Source organism: Vigna angularis, chromosome 11 (assembly GCF_016808095.1).
Source record: "Vigna angularis cultivar LongXiaoDou No.4 chromosome 11, ASM1680809v1, whole genome shotgun sequence".
NCBI lineage: Eukaryota > Viridiplantae > Streptophyta > Magnoliopsida > Fabales > Fabaceae > Vigna > Vigna angularis.
Window position 1 is genome coordinate 9,040,818 of NC_068980.1, and position 17,336 is coordinate 9,058,153.

The window sequence follows — 17,336 nt, forward strand, 5'->3', positions numbered from 1 at the left end:
GTCAGAAAAATGGCTTCAGAAATCCCCGCTCAACGCAGGAAGTCAGAAAAATGACTCCTGCCTCATGACTGCTCGGGGGAAAGTCAGAAAAATGGCTTCAGAAATCTTCGCTCAACGCAGGAAGTCAGAAAAATGACTTCTACCTCAAGACCGCTCGGGGGAAGTCAGAAAAATGGCTTCAGAGATCCCCGTTCAATGCAGGAAGTCAGAAAAATGACTCCTGCCTCAAGCCGCTCGGGGGGAAGTCAGAAAAATGGCTTCAGAAATCTTCGCTCAACGCAGGAAGTCAGAAAATGACTCCTGCCTCAAGCCGGTCGGGGGGAAGTTAGAAAAATGGCTTCAGAAATCCCCGCTCAACGCAGGAAGTCAGAAAAATAACTCCTGCCTCAAGCCGCTCAGGGGGAAGTCAGAAAAATGGCTTCAGAAATTCCCACTCAACGCAGGAAGTCAGAAAAATGACTTTAGAAATCTCCGCTCAACGCAGGAAGGTCGAAAAAGTACTCTTATCAGTCAACTACTCAGCAGGTTCAGTTTTGTCAGGTTTCAATGCCTTTTCATTATAAAAATAAATATTGAAGCGTTTACTTTATTTAAAAGCATATTTTTTGGAGTGAAAATCTCTTGCAGAGGAAAAAGTTTCAAAGAGAACTCTTAGCATTTTCTGTTCAGTCTAAGGAACTGATCCAAAGAGAACTCCTAGAGTTCGCCGCTCGGTTCCCAGAGCAATGAATACTTAAAGCATCGAAGATAGACTCCCTAAATACAACGTGAGCGACCTCTTTTAAAACTCATAATAACCCCTACGCACCTCTTTTAATAAAGAGCTTGCTCGGACTTGGGAGACTTATGTACTATATGAAATATACCGATCGAAGTTAAAGGTCATTCATAGGCAATTATCAAGTATTAATAGGTAAGATTACCTTACGCTCTACAAATATACGATATTAATTATTGATTATTGGGTTTGATTCCCTAAAATTATACTGCATCGATAACTAATCAATGGACTTGACTGCCACAAACTCTATAAATAATACAACTGATGTCAGGTACAATCATCTTCTTCTATCTTAATAAAATATAGATCTCTTTATGAAACATATATGACTTGAGCGTCGGAGTGTCTTCTGCAGGTCAACTACCAATCGGAAATGATTACTTGAAGAATTGACCGATCGGAGCATGCCAACGAAGGACAACCGACCCCAGACAAATGTAACCAAAACAATTTATAAAGCTAATAAGGAATTTCTTAAGATCCACCTCTTTCTATTTATAAAACCAATTTCAAATGATAAATACATTTCTCGTTTTGATTAGTCTGTTGAAACACATCTATATGATTAATGATTATTTGGATAATATATGAAAAAATGAAATAAGAATGTTTATATCATGTAACTAAAAAGAAAAACAAAATATTATTATATGCTACTATATTTTCACTTATATTACACACATATTTGAAAAGGAAATATTTATTATTAAGTCAAAAATTATAAATGGTACTCACAACAATTCAAAAACACTATTGGAACCCTCCAAATAATCAACAACACAAGTATCAAATTTAGAACACACTCCAGAAAATAAAATGAAAAGTTTATCACAACATAAGCAACAATAGGACTCTTGTAAAATCAACACAACCTCTTAATTCTTCTAGATCTTTGAAAGCAATGGAGAATTGTGTAAACGCTCAAAGACTATTAGTGAGCTTTGCTTTTCTTGAATTGCAAAAGTTATTTAAAAGATTAAGAGTGAATTAGAATTTTCAAACTACAGATGAAAAATATTTTATGATATTTTTAATAGATTAAATCAAGCTCCTAATCAATTATTCTAAGTGTATTTTAAAAATCTTTATAACGTATGAGATAATAAATTATTATTCAATTAATTGATTAAGTATTTTCTTTATTAAATGTTTAAGACTAATCTAATTTGATTATAAAAATTCTTAATCCATTATTTTATTTAAAGCTTAAAAAACACTTAGTTCTCACATGTTTCTTTTTTTAATTGATTATTTAAACAAGATAATCAGTTATTCTTAAAAACATCTTAAGAACAATTTAATCAATTGTTTAATTAATTAAAAATTGATAAAAGAAATTAAGCTTAATTTCAGCTTTAAAAAAAAGTGTTTTTATCTTTTAATATGATTGTTTGTTAATATTTAAAAGTTATAATGAATACATTGTGTGGAAAATACAAATAAAATAAACAAAGTTAGACTTTAAATTTTGATTCTTTGTTGATATCTTTAATCATGTATCAAAAACTTGAATCTTGGTTAGTATCTTAACTATCATAAAAAACATCTTAAGACTTTTGAAGATCTTTTTTAATATCAATATAGTTAAACCTAATTAAGAAAATCTTATTTTTTTATTGTCATTACAAAAGTTATTATTTAAGTTTTGCTTTTATTTATATTTTTTTAGTCAAAAGTAATATATAAAAATAGTTAGAATTCTTAATTTTAAGCAGAGATCGAGAGAAGATAATAAAAAAAGTGATTTATATACTTATGATAATAAGAAATAACTTGTGTATTAAATTTATAATCAAACATTTTTATTAATGAGACTCAAAATGAACTAATAGCTCCTTAATAATTGATATTGATGAATTAACGTAAATTATTTATTTATTTCTTTATATCAATTTTACTATCTAGTATTCTTGAGAGAAAAAAATACCTTATACCCTGTTCAAGGCTTTTCTAGGGTTTATATATACCTTTAATATATTTTTTCGTTTGAAGGTGTATAAAAGCTATTTCTCTGAAGTTGGACGCGGAACTACCAGATCATATGTATATATTCAAATGCAAATTAAACAAACTGACGAGAAAGAAAAGAAAAGGAAAAATAGAATGAATAAAAAAGGTGAATGGAAAGCAATTCCGATTCATTTAAGAAAATAAAAATAAGTAAATTAAATTGTGAATAATTGGTAGACGTCACAACTTAACATTTTCCTTTTCTCATTTTTCATCAATCACATTAGGTTGTATTTTTTTTTCCATCTATTTCTCCCCTTTTCACTTTATTTTCTTTTTATCAAACTTATAGAACAAATTAAAAAAAATACAAATCGAAAATTAAATCAGATTATGTGAATATATATATATATATATATATATATATATATATATATATATATATATATATATATATATATATATATATATATATATATATATATATATATATATATATTACCACCAAGATCTTAAACGTTGATAAACAATTTTTATTTAAAATGTTTTACCTAATTATTAAGAAAAATAAAGTCAAAGTAGTAATTCACATGGCCAGTATTTGTTCGCTTTAAGTCAAAATCAATCGGATTTCCAACTATCCGCGTAAAATCTTTCTTGTAATCTCTCCAGACCACCACGTATGATATAAGACTTTTAAAAATTCTCACTTTGATATCTTAATATTTTGTTAATCCCACAACACTATAAATCCTGAAGTTAACTTATTTTAAAATTATTTATTCAAATTTATTTTTCTTCTCCCATCGAAACAACTATCTCTCTCTCCTCAAATTTATTTTTTCATTTTCTCCTTGCACCTTTGTTTTTTCGGGTTTCATAGTCTTTCTTTTATCTGTTCTCCATTCTTTCCATGATTTTTATTTCTTCCCTCAACAATCAAACCAATTTATTACGGAAAACGAGCACGATTAACAGAAACATGCTTTCGGCAGTTCGCTCTGTAGCAGAGCTTATTATCTTTTACTGTCAAGTGTTAAAACTTATGGTAAGGATAAGGGGTTAAGAACGAAATATTGACGATGTGATAAGGTATAACGTGTAATCAAATCTTCTAAGTCTTGGTTGGGCAGATATTGTCTAACAGGTAACAGTTATCAAGCCAAAAAGAAAATTACGATAACCAAACTTTGAAGGAAATTACAGGCAACAAAATAAAATCAAGATGAGAACTGTAACTGAAATTATTTCAGTACTGTAATGAGAAGCATTCGATAGGATCTCAATTAATCTTGTGTTTAAAAGGGTTACCATTCAGTTGTCAGATGAAGCCAACTATAGTCCAATTTGCTAAAAATATCAAGAAATGCACCCTGGAATTCATCTTTTATGAGCTAAACACAAGAAACAAAACATGCTATCTGACTCACTTTTTGCTTGGATCCAAAGTCATCTCCTGAAGATTCAACAACAGATCATCTGAGTTCAAGAAAACTTTGTTTGCCGCGTTTGATATGGTATGTGCAATCTCTCTAGCAGCTTCTATCTTCCTCAGTGTGATAAATGCTGGATTGTTGGCAATAGCTTGTCCAATCAGTTGGGCGCTCTTTGCTTCACCCTGTTCATTAAAGGTTCGTAACAAAAGTCAGGGATAACTGAATACTTACGAAGCAAAAAGTGGGTGGTCCAATACGGACAACTGTCAATAGCAAACTATATACAATAAATTTAAACACACTTAAACTTGATAGGCAGATTTATGAACGGATCATTTGTTACCAAGACCTAATCCGAATAATGGCAGTATAGTTTACCCAGAATAAAATACATTTTCCATAATACACAGTCGCTCAATTGTTTCCTTGTGTATTTTTTTTTCCTAGGGGGATTGGATTACAGGAGTTACCTTGTATTAGAAATATAAAAAATTGAAGCAACTTCTTTTGAGCATGAAAACAATAACTGTATCCAATCTAAGCATTAATAACTTGTGATCACCTGAGCTCTAATTACAGCACTTCTTTTGTCTTGCTCCGCTTTTTCCACAACAAATTTAGCCCTCTCAGCTTCTTGTGCAGCCACCTGCTTAGCTTCAATTGCAGCAGTAAACTCCTTGCCAAAAGTCAAAGCAGTAATTGACACATCATCAAGGACAATGTTGAAGTTAGCTGCTCTCTCCGTCAGAATTTTCCGGATCTCCCGACTAACAACCTACAAAGATTAAGGTCGATCTGAATATTAAAGATTAAACACACTCTACTTGTGCTATAACTAAATATGTCAACTCGAATGAGAAAACATTTAGTGACAATTAAAGAAATTAGGAAGGAAGTGACTCGTGTTAACAAATCATCCTAATATTTGATTTTAAAAACATAAACATTCTGCTATTAAGAAATGATAAAATGCCTTCTTAATATGTTTCAATAGACAAATCATTAACATGTATCCATGGCAAAAAATAAATTCATATTTTTCCACCATGTCAGCAACTAGCAATCTCTATTAAATATATATTAGAGCTTTCATGCATCATATACACAAGGTTTATGCCTTACCTCTCGCTGAGTAATTAGCTGGCTGGCATTATATTGGGCAACCACAGCTTTCAAAGTTTCATGTATGATTGAAGGCAAAACCCTTTCGTTAAAATTCTCACCAAGGGTCCGATAAACTGTAGGTAATTGTTCAGGCAAAGGGCGAGTAAGAACTCGAAGTCCAATTTTCACCTGTATAACATGCATGTGCAATACAAGAAAAGGTCAATATAGTATAGTTAAATATTTTAAAAACATAGTTATTGAAATTGGTTTCTTGAAAATCAAACCTATTTGATTAGCTATAAAGTGTTAAGTGAGACATCCAACATCCTATCATTCACAGAGGAGCTAAAATGGGGAGGGGAGAGAATAGACCAGGACAGTAGGAAAAAGGACATTATGCAGATAATGATGAAAATTGCATCACCACAAATACCTTCACCCATCAGAAACAAAGGCTAAGCCTGAAAAGGAAAATCGGGGAATAGAGTATGGGATACCAATGAAGCATTGCATAAGATATTTAGATTTCAAAGCCAATGCTCAAATGTCTACCATTTTCGAAATTCAGAAGTAAATGATTTTAAAACACCAAATGGGAGATTAAGAAAATCTGTTTTGCATCATTTCAGATGAGAAAGTGCCTATCAGGCTCTAAATCTGACATGAAAATGAGATAGACGTTTATCATCAGTCTCTCACTTTACACAGATGACTCTCATTTGTGATGACCAAGTTGTCCTTCATATTGGCTCAAATCCAGTATTCTATGATAATCAAATATATTTAGAATGATTGTCACTTCATCTGAAATAGGATTTTATTTTGAAACATTATTTCTCAACTTGTTAATTCCAATGATCAATTGGTAGATGTCTTTACCAAATCATTATGGGTCCTAAAATTGATTATATATCAAACAAGCTTTGCACATATGATTTATATGCTCCATCTTGAAAGAAAGTGTTAGATGTATTTTATATATGGCCTTGAGCCCATATCTGTGTAATGATATGGTACGCTATGTATTATGTGTTTGTGTAGTGATTCCATTTCTCTCTACAAGTCCCAATGCTAGGCCACTAGTTTAGAATGTATTCAACCAGCACTCATGTAAAACCTATTGCTTCCCCAATCTAGTATTGAAGTAGAATTTGGCATCCAAATTCCTATATAAAGTAGCATGTCTAGAAAAGTAAAATAAACAAATATGGATATACTTTTAACAGCCTGATAATAGTCGTTTCATGTTTGTGGCAATCATGTCAACGGTCAAACATAATTGAACAAATCTCAGGTGATAATATTACAATATTAAATACAGTACGCTCCAGTTACAATAATGTATTTAACAGGACACGATGATGTCCATACATGAAAACCTCCACCATCAAAAAAGGAATTAAGGGTCAAAAGTAAGAAAGATACTCAAATGAATTTCATTCACAACAATATAATCTAAAATAGATCAGACTTCTTTTTGTGATACAAAAACCACAACTCTGCATCAACACACAAATCTTAGCAAAACGTATTTACCATCTGTAGATCACGACTCCCAGATGTACTCTCAACTAGATGGGGTCGAGCACGAACATCATAGATGACTGGCCTCTCAAACCAGGGTATTACAAAATGAGTCCCTTCGGGATAGACCTGCATATTAACCAACAAATCAATTTCATGACCAACACCAAAACTAAACTTAAACATTGCCAACACTTCAAGTGAGAAGGTAAATCACTCTTTTGAATAACATCAACCCAACAGCAGGAGTTCAACAATCATTTCCAGGCAACAAACTAACTATCACGAAGCACAACAATACAGTAAATAGCAAACCGTGACAATTTTCAATTTCATTTCATACAATTTGGGGAAAACAGTAACCTCGTCTTTGACACCAACTAGACGGTTGAAAACAATAGCTCGGTGCCCTCCTTCAACATTGTAGAGACTATTAGAAACCGCATACAAACCAATTCCACCAATAACCCCAAGCTTCAGCAGGGCAGAGGCCGCACCACCACTTGGTACATTTGGAATTTTCATGTTCTTCATATTCATCTTGTTACCTAATTCAACAGAAATGCAAATGCAAAGAATGTCAACAACAGTCGGGGATATCAGAGGAAAGGAAAGAGAACTGCTGGATCCAATATAAATGAGCTTAAAAACAAGAAAGGAAAGGGAAATTATTATCGAGAGAAAAATATTAATCAAATTATATGAAAAATCTTAACAATTGGGAGAAAAATAGAATTGAAAAATCAAGTTCATCAAGAAAGAACTCTAGCTAGATTGTTCAACTACACTCTCCCGGAGAAATGGAAAACTGTATACCTTGGAATTCCGATGAACGTCGATGAAAGGGAAGGGTTTGCGGTAGTCGTGGGGTTTATGTAGGGTTTGTGTTTGGTTTAAACTTTTCGAACAAGAAAGCGAGACCAAAGGGTTCTGACGACGCAAGTGAGAGATGGAACCAATTGGCTTGGGCTTATTGGGCTGCCGATCGCATAAGCCCAATGAACAAAAATAATACTTTTGCAACTAAGAGATATCCATGTGTTACCTTCCATATATTACAACAAATATTGATAATTAAAACAATTCAAATTAATGAATAAATTGTTTAAAATTAATATAAAAAGTTATGAGAAAATATATGGCCCAGACACATTATTTTAACTTTTAATAAAATATTATTTACTAATTTTTTAATTAAAAGATATTCCTTGAAAGAGAAAGTCCTTAAAATGATAGAGACGTGTAATTGTAAAAAGGAAACACGTAGCGCAGCAAAAGAATTTACGAAATTGTTGTCTTTTATATTATACAACTATTTATACTTAGCCTCGCACATTCCTCTTGTGGCAAAACTAATTTAGTATTTGTTATTCCCTTTAAAATCTATCCGTGCTATACATACATCATCGAGAGAATAATAAGCTAAGTAATTAAAATCGATGTTTGTTTATTTGCTCGTAAATCAAGTGTGATTTCATATAAAAGTTGTAGGCATGCACGTGTTTGAGCGTGTGCGTGGTGAAAGAGAAAGGCATAAAGAAAGAGAGAAAACTTGTTTATTTCTTATCTTGTTTGATACAAAGCAAGAACGAAACTTATATCCGAAAGGGAGAAGTAACAGAAACAGGGAGAAACAGAATTAACAGAAAAACAGATCAGCGCTGGAGTGTAGAAGAATCAGAGTGTGGAAAATCCGCAGGATTTTTCGTGTTCAGACATGATTCAAAGCAATTCTTTAAAATAACATTTTAACATGATTAAACCTTAATTACTTGTAATCGTATTTAGATATTGATGAAAGAAAAAGGTTAGAATTGTTTTAAAAGAAAATGTTGTTATTTTGAGAGTGAAGAAGTATAAAAGAAGCATGAAATATACATAAGGAAAGAAAGAAACATTAAATACAAAGAATTAGGGTGAAACTCAATCAATCCCAACACAGTTTCTTTTGCCCGTAGAAGAGAAAAGAGACGGATTCAGAAAGAAAAGACGAAGAACACGACACATGCAGAGCGAAGTTTTCTCAAGACAGAACTCCCATGCAGAATAACCCAACTCCGAGGATAACTCCAAATCCCACATTCCTTCCTGCCGCACCATTCTCGTTCTGCGCGTTACCGGAGGGAGAAGGAGCGCCACCGGCCTTCCCAACGGTCGGAGTTTCAGAGCTGCTTTTAGGAGACTTCGGAGCCGCCGCGGGGGACTTCGCTCCGAAGAGCTCTGCCGGCAACAGCACCTTGTCCACCTGGTAAACCGCCAGAGGAAACTGCTGCCTGAGCGCGTTGTTGACCTGCGTTTCCACCACGCCGGTGGAGACGTTGACCTGGTTCCCTTGGCCGGTGAAGTTGAGCCCCCAGGAGCCTTCACTGCCGGAGGCTTGAGTTCTGACGGGGTTGCTGACGGTCAAGAGATCAGAGAGAGAGTAGTACTTGGGAGTGACATGGTAGAGAATGAGCTGCACTTTCTTCTCATCACTGAGACCGTTGAGAGCCCCAGATTTGAGGTTCTGGAAAGCGTTGTCGGTGGGCGCGAAAAGAGTGAACCCTTGGGAGTTTGACTTGAGTTGACTCTGGATTTGGGTCAGTTGCTGCGACTCATTCAAAAGACGGATAAGGGTTGTGTATTGGCCACCCTTTTGGAGGATGGCAACGAGGTCCACCGCGCCGGAGGAAGGCGCCGGGGCTTGGGCTTGGGCTTGGGCCCGAAGAATTAAGCAGAATGAAGTGAAGAGAATGAGAGTGAGAGAGGCGAAGGCCATGTTGAGTAGATAGAAAGTGGTAAGAGAAGAGAAACTGTGTGGTGGTGTGTGGAGAATGGAAGGGTTTTTATTTGGTTTTGGCGTTGGTGTTTGGTTGTTGAGACTTTGTTGGCATGAGCTGGCTCGTGGCTTGCAAATCGCGATAAGAAATGGCTTAGTTGACAAATGAGAACCAGAAAATGCACAAAAAGTTAAAGGGAAGGTAGTAGGACATGGAGAACGATGTATGAAGGAGACACCTTGTGAATAATCGTCTCTTGTTGTTAGGAAAGAGAAACAATATTAAAGAATGAAAACGAAACTGATTCACGGAGATTAATTTTTCGTGTAGAGATCGAGTCAAACCTAATGCAGTAGTTTAGAAGCTTAGCTCTGATTTCTTGGATCACGCATGCTGTGTTAATTCCCACTCTGATTTTTCTTTTGGACTCAAAATTATAATAATTATAAATAATCATTCTTAATGATACGTGATAAAATATTTAGACAGGGCAGACACAATTTTAATTTTAAGTAGGACATGGAGAGACAGAGACGAACCGGTGAATAGAAGAATGGTCTATTTGTTATGAAAACGAAAGAATATACATAAAGAATGAAAACGAAACGGCTCACATCAAATTTTACAATTAAGAAATGAAATTTAACGTGGCTGCAATTATGGGAATACGTGCCCAAGCGTAAAGTAGCTTAAATGAATTGCAATTTGCAATTTGAGATCAAGTCAAACCTAATTAATACAATCCCGAAAGATTTTGTAAAAGGTGTAAAAACTTAATTTCTTTTTCGACCTACCTCTGTTTTGGCGTGCAGTTTTGGTTGATATTCAATTCATTTGGTGGATGTAGCAGCGAAGAAAAGAAGGTAGAAAACATAAATTATAAAAAAAGTGAATTCCTGTGTATGGTTTATGTGTAAAGAATTGTTGATTGATGTGTAAATGGTGGAAATAATTGATGATCAAATGATTATGTGTGTATAATGGCTGTTGAAGAATATACATCGTATGGACAAGCAACAGTTGTAAAATAGTGTTTGGCAGGCTGGCATATGTAGACACAACACGTGGGACAACATTAAGCACTTAATAATCACTTTGAAGACATTATTATGGATCATTCAGTGAGTATCATTGTCAGAAATACGGTGATGAGAAATCTGATTAAGTTATGCAGTCACTTCAACCATTTTAATACCCCCATTTCTATCTCTCAATGTTGTTTTCTTGTATCCCATAGTCAATATTCTACATCAATTCTTCTCGTTGATGAAGAAGCACAAGGCCAACTCCGTCGGAAACTGTTATACTGTTTTCTTTCTTTTTAAGAATTGTGTTCGTTAAGAATTGAGATAATGGATTTGCATTACAAACTTCATAAGCATCATGGTTATATAAATATGGTGTTAATTGTACTTTTACATTACAACACAGCTGGCTGTGGACCACGTTGGGAATTTCTTAGCAGCTTTTGCTATTAAATATGCTGAACTTTGGGTCTTGTAGCATGGACTTAACTTAGCTTGAAGAACTTTGGAATAATAATTCTACTTACTACACTACTCATTTTGGTTAATTATAATAAAACGTGAAAGATTAATTTTTCAATTTCTTTGAAGATATGTTAATTCAATTATTTTATACTTGAATTGACGAATTATAACCGTTAAGAGATGTAAATGTGAAGTTATCTCCGTCATTGGGATAAGCAAAGCACGAATTGAAAACTATGAAGCTCCAACACGGTTTGGAGTTCACATTTCTCCGTCTCCGGATATGGATACAGTGTTGGGGCCTTTCTGTACTCTCCCAAGCCCTTATTCCTGTACCTCCAAATTTTGAATTAATAACTTAAGATAGGATAAAAAAAATCACTTTTTTCTCTTTCCTATATAATTAACCTGATGTCGCACTCACGTTCATTTACTCTTGTTTGAATTTTTTTTTCAAAACTTAGTGTCCTTTTCCACTAACATTAAAACATACATATGACATGTTATGTTTTCAAAATGCATAATTCAATTTGTTCATATTTTTACAAAAGAGTAAAGATCATAAAATACAAGTACGATGAAGGCAATAAGTTATGTTCACACATTTTTTCATGTTTTTATCATGGTTCAACAAGATTAACTAATATTTTACTCTTAACTTTCATTGTGAAAACTACTTAGGATATGATAATATTAAGGAAATACAAAACTAATGACATTTATCAAAATCAATTATTTGTGGTTAACAATGATTTATGGATTGCCCTCATATATCAGAAATAATCCTCTAATCCTTTCTAAAGTTTAACTGAAATTATTTTTCGTTCAATGATTTAACTCCATAAAGATGTGTCCAAAAGAGGTCACTTACCACTAGTGCTGCCAAAATAGGACACCCAACCCGACCCGGGTCAACCCATCATGGGTTAGTCACTTAGTGAATCAACCTAATCCAGCTCACTTATTAGCGAGACAATAAAATTTAAACTCAGTTGAGCCCACCATGGGTTTGTGGGTTAAACAAGTTGGCTCATTAGCTCACTTTATTATAAGTTTTTTTTTCAATTTGAAAAAAATAACAATTTTTTTAATTCAAATCTAAATAAAAGGTAAGGGTTTTAAATTATATTTATGATCAATCAAACATAAGATTTCATTCACACCAAGATATCACAAAATCTCCTCAATAAAATTTTTAACGGCTTCATAGCGATTCAAATTTGTTTTTGCATAAAAATTGAGTTATTTGTGGATTTTTCATTTTGCCTAATTATTCCATACAAAAATAATGTCACGTGAGCATTCGTTTCAATATTTTGTAAAATGATTAACCCAACAAAAAGTACTTAATTGAAAAAATTAGATGGATTTGTGAGTCATCTGACTCACCACAGGTTCAACCTGGGTGAGTCGAGTTCTTAATGAGCCAGGTTCAAAATTGGCCCGTATCAAAATTTTAAATTTTTTTCCACCCAACTCGACCCAAAGTTGTGGTGGGCCACGTTGGCTTATGGGTTCCAACCCATTTTGATAACACTATTTACCACCTCAGATTCGTCGACACATATACTCTAATGGATGTATTTATCACGATCCAACATCATCATCAGTTGTTGCAATTCAATTCTCGACCCTCTCAATGATCGTTTGTAAGCATAACTTGCATTATATATTTGCTTGATTGTTATCACATTACAATCATTATTTTGTTTAAGAGTTAATAGAATATTTATAGGCTTCATTTGATTGTTAGTCATATCAATAAGCAATGATTATTCAGTTAGATTTAACCTCCCAACAAAAGTGATCAACTAAACTTTGTGCCAAATCATGATATTCATATATAACCTTTAATACCCAACACTCTCCCTTAAAATTTGGCTTGTCCCTTAATTTAAAAGGGCACTTGCATTTTCTTCTGTCCTATATACTCATTTAAACATCAAGTTTGTATTTCTTATACTTTTCACCCATTTCACATTCTAACAACACAAATGTCTTTCTCTTTGGTTGGCCAGTAACTTTATCAAATCTTATAGTTCTGATAACATACCTAAGATCAAAAGTAATCTATCGAACATTCAAAGTCATCACATGTGGGAAAAATACGATCAATTATAAAATTATTTGTACAATTTTCCTCGCATATTTCATTGATGAAAGAAGATAAATCTGACACAGCGTTAGAATCTACTTGTGAATCCATCAAAATGAAAAGATAGTCTTCGATCGTATAATATAATCACCTATAACAACATCACCACCATTGAATACCTTACTTCTTCAATAATAATACGCTTCTCCTCACACCTCCAACTATTATCTGTGCACCTCCATGTACATCATTCCACCCTTCAGTGAAAATGTTAAAAAAAATTAGGTAAGTAATAATTATTGCTTACCAAATCACATTTACTTCGACTTGTACATTTATTGTCATGGGTGCACCCGTAAGTTCACGACTTCCTCATTCTTCTTTTTTGGCTATTGTCTTTATGCTTCATCATTCTTCTTCTTCTTGTGTTGTAGTTGTGGTTTTCATTGTTGTGTAGTGGTTAGTTTTGTGTTACTTTTTTAACCAATCTTTCTCCATTGACGTTCAACTTCTTCTTCATTTCATCTCATTTAGGTATAAGTATTTTTGTTTGAAATTCTACATTTGTTTTGTTTGATATTTTTATTTTTTTCTTGCACTGGATTTCGAATTGTTGAGGACACAAACCAAATTTGGAAATCTACTTTAAAAATTTATTGTATTTCAAATTTAGATTTAGGAAATCACTGAATATCAAAATTTGATTAAAAAATTTATCAGATTTTAAAATTCGGTTTAGGATGTCAACAAATTTTGAAATCTAGTTTAGGATGTCAACGGATTTTGGAATCCAGTTTAAGAAGTCACTCGATTTTAAAATTTGATTTAGAAAGTTGTTGAATTTCGAAATTCAATTTGGAAAGAAATCTAAATGCGAAATCCAATTAAGGTAGCTATCGGATTTCAAAATCCAATTAAAAACGTTATTAAATTTTGAAATTCGATGAAGCTTTTAACCACTTTGAAATCTGATTACTGTATTGATCGAATTTTGAAATCCAGTTACTTTTTTTTAAAGTTTTTTTTTAATTTAACTTGTTTTTAACAATTTCTTAACATATTAGTATTAGTACATTGTTTTGGGTTGGACATGTTAGAAAGATATATTTATATTTTTTAAAATGTTGAAGATGACTTGATCTAGTCCGAAGACATATGTTTTGTACAAAAATCACGGAAATCTACAATTTATATGATTTCTACTTATAAAATTAGATTATAAACACATCATTAATAAAATAATAATAATAATTAAATAAGAATGAAGTTATAAACATTACACTAATAAAAAAACAATAAAAAAATAAAAATGAGATTATCAACACCTCACCAATGAAATAATAATAATAATAAATAAATGTAAATAAAGTTATAAACACCTCATTAAAAAATATAAAAATTATAACAAAAATAATAACAATATCAACACCTCACTAATAAAATAAAAATAACAACAATAAATAAATAAAAATCAGATTATTAATACCTCACTAATAAAATAATAATAATAATAATAATAATACACAAATAAAATAAGATTGTAAACACATCATTAATAAAATACAAATAATATAAATAAATATTTAAATTGAATAAATAAACAAAATATATAAAATTATAAATGCGTAACTTTCTTTCCCTCAAATTAATGTCTAAGCTAAATTCTATTAAGTAGCTCCCAACTATTTTCAAATCTTAATAATAATTTCTTTATTTACAATTTTTTTTTTAAATGAAAATTCGTGTAATTAGAGAAAATATCTTTAGAATCTTTCTAATTAGAGGAGATATGTATACAATTTTTTTATTTTATTTTGTTTTCCTAGTTTCCCTATTTCTCGGATAATTAGATTATTACAAATAGAGTATATGAGAATGTATTAGATTATTACAAATAGAGGATATGAGAATGTATTTTTTATGATTGAGAATAATAAAATCAGTCTTATTTTCAACTTGGTATCAAGGCCATGGTTGGAATCTATCCTAGCGAGATCTATGAGAGCATTTTGTTCCACTCGTTGTCGGGTCATTATCCACCCATTAATTCTACACTCACGCTCGAGATGTTTATACCTCAGCGTGAATGGGGGTGTTGGAAGTCCCACATCGACTAGAGATAAGACCAAATTATAATATATAAGTGGGTTGAAAACCCCATCTTACAAGCCAGTTTTGTGGGGTTGAGTTAGGCTTAAACCCACTTTCTAATAATAATTTCTTTATTTATAATTTTTTTTAAATGGAAACAATATGGAGGCATGGAAATAGTGCTGGCAAAATGGGATGTAATCCGCGAGCTAACCCGGCCCACCACGGGTTTGAACTGGATTGGGTTTGAAAAAAATGTAATTTTTTTATGCAGGTTAGTTTTTCAACCAGACTCACTTAGAATCCGGGCTCACTCGGGTTGAACCATGGTGAGTCAATCCACCTAATTTAATTTAATTATTTATTATTTTGTGTTTCAATATTATTAGTTAGCAATTTTTTATTATATTGTAGATGAGATAAAAAAAGATGTTTCAAGAGAGAAAAATATTATAGATTTATCTAGGCAAGACTCTAATATTATAGATGGACAAGTGATATAAATTTAAAAACTTATTTGTTCGCCTTTTGTGCTTGTTTTTAGATTACGCTTGGATTGTATGATATTTTTTTTATTTTGAATTGTCTTTGGAGTTTAACATTACTTTAGAGTGAAATTTATTTAGATTTGAATTAAAAAAATTTTAATATTTTTTATTTAAAAAAACTTATAATTAAGAGAGTCACAACCTGTTTAACTCACCAACCTGTGATGAGTTAGATCGGGTTCACATTTTTTCAACTCGATAATAAACGAGTTGGGTTGGATTAACTCACTAAATGATTAATCCATGGTAGGCTGGATTGGATCGAATCGGGTTAACTATTTTAACAACATAGAAAAAACAAAAAAATTCCATTCTTTTTTCCTCGAAGTATCGAGACTTATATTACTATCACATTAATATTTTAAAGTTATATATATATATATATATATATATATATATATTTCATGTTCATTCACATGCATTTTACTTTTCACAAATCATTATACTATATTATAAAATATGTATTCATTCTTCGTGGCCTAAAAATTTTAGTTATATGTTTCACTACTATTTTGTATTTTATATATTTTTAAAATTTGATAAAATTAATATTTAAAACTTATAATCACATTAACATGATACATTAATGTAACACTCCAAATATAAAAATTATGTTTCTTATTATATATATTAAATTATTTTTAAATTGCACTAATTTTTTAATTAAACTATACTAATTTTAAATCCAACTATACAAATTTTGATCCCAACAGTAATATTTTTGAATTAAAAAACTAAAAACAGTTTATTATAGCTTTAAATATAACAATGTAATCTCCTGTTTTATATGAAAGTGAATTTTAAATATTTTAAATATAATTTTAAAATGATTATAAATATTCTTTTAATTTTTAAATTTTAGAAAAGTTAAAAGTGTTTTTTAAAACAAAAATGTAAGAGTTAAATAAGTAAATTTCATTTATTTTAATTATTAAAAAAAATTAAACTTTTAAAAATGTTAGAAATATTTGAAAGATATTTATAATTTTTTAAATTAAATTTGTACTTTAAAATTTTAGATTAGTTATTTAAAAATTATTATAAATTCATTCTTAAAATAATACAAAATATATATATATATATATATATATATATATAATTTTGTAATATTACAAAGACGGTCTGAGCATTGTTTGTCAATGGAAGTTCCATTTTTTTTGGTTGTGTTCTATTAAGGGATGAGAAGATACCTTCCACACACCCACATCCACTGCACCCACCCACCCGCGCACGCACACGTACGCACTTCCAGCAACTTGCTAGCAGTTTATAAGATTCTGTCAAGTGTTAAATCTTAGTGAGTTTCTCTCTGCACCTTCAAGCTTTCTAGCTACACCTCTTAGTGAGTTTCTCTCTGCCTAAATCTTATGGTAAGGGATTAGTTACAACAAAGTATTGATATGGGCTGGGCAGGGCAGACGTGATATTGGGCTCATATTGGACCAGATGATTTATTAGTAAGACAGTTGCTCCCTCCACCACAACCAAATACTTTTTACACCACTCCCATACTAATTTTGTCCTTCTCTAAAATGGATGTCAACATCCGTTTCAC

General features: G+C 31.7%; 2 protein-coding genes across 2 annotated transcripts; both read right to left on the reverse strand.

Annotated features, from left to right (window-relative positions):
• Positions 1-3,946: 3,946 nt before the first annotated feature.
• Positions 3,947-7,764, reverse strand: LOC108332402 (prohibitin-1, mitochondrial). The gene is made up of 6 exons (XM_017567654.2): positions 7,615-7,764; positions 7,162-7,346; positions 6,811-6,927; positions 5,290-5,460; positions 4,730-4,942; positions 3,947-4,349 (listed from the first exon to the last, which is right to left on the reverse strand). Exons 2-6 carry the CDS (start codon positions 7,336-7,338, stop codon positions 4,158-4,160), a joined length of 870 nt encoding a protein of 289 aa, XP_017423143.1. The 5' UTR covers positions 7,339-7,346; positions 7,615-7,764; the 3' UTR covers positions 3,947-4,157.
• Positions 7,765-8,653: 889 nt separating this feature from the next.
• On the reverse strand, positions 8,654-9,693 carry LOC108333544 (fasciclin-like arabinogalactan protein 13). Its single transcript, XM_017569009.2, has one exon. The coding sequence runs from the start codon at positions 9,554-9,556 to the stop codon at positions 8,822-8,824; it is 735 nt and encodes a 244-aa protein (XP_017424498.1). The 5' UTR covers positions 9,557-9,693; the 3' UTR covers positions 8,654-8,821.
• Between the last annotated feature and the right edge of the window lie 7,643 nt (positions 9,694-17,336).

Bases quoted from the DNA above. Each gene is read 5' to 3' on its own strand.
- LOC108333544 (XM_017569009.2), bottom strand. From the start codon at position 9,556: ATGGCCTTCGCCTCTCTCACTCTCATTCTCTTCACTTCATTCTGCTTA.
- LOC108332402 (XM_017567654.2), bottom strand. From the start codon at position 7,338: ATGAATATGAAGAACATGAAAATTCCAAATGTACCAAGTGGTGGTGCG. The intron at 6,928-7,161 runs GTTACTGTTTTC...GTTAATATGCAG, and splicing joins TAGTTGGTGTCAAAGACGAG to GTCTATCCCGAAGGGACTCA. The intron at 4,943-5,289 runs GTAAGGCATAAA...TAATCTTTGTAG, and splicing joins AGCTAATTACTCAGCGAGAG to GTTGTTAGTCGGGAGATCCG.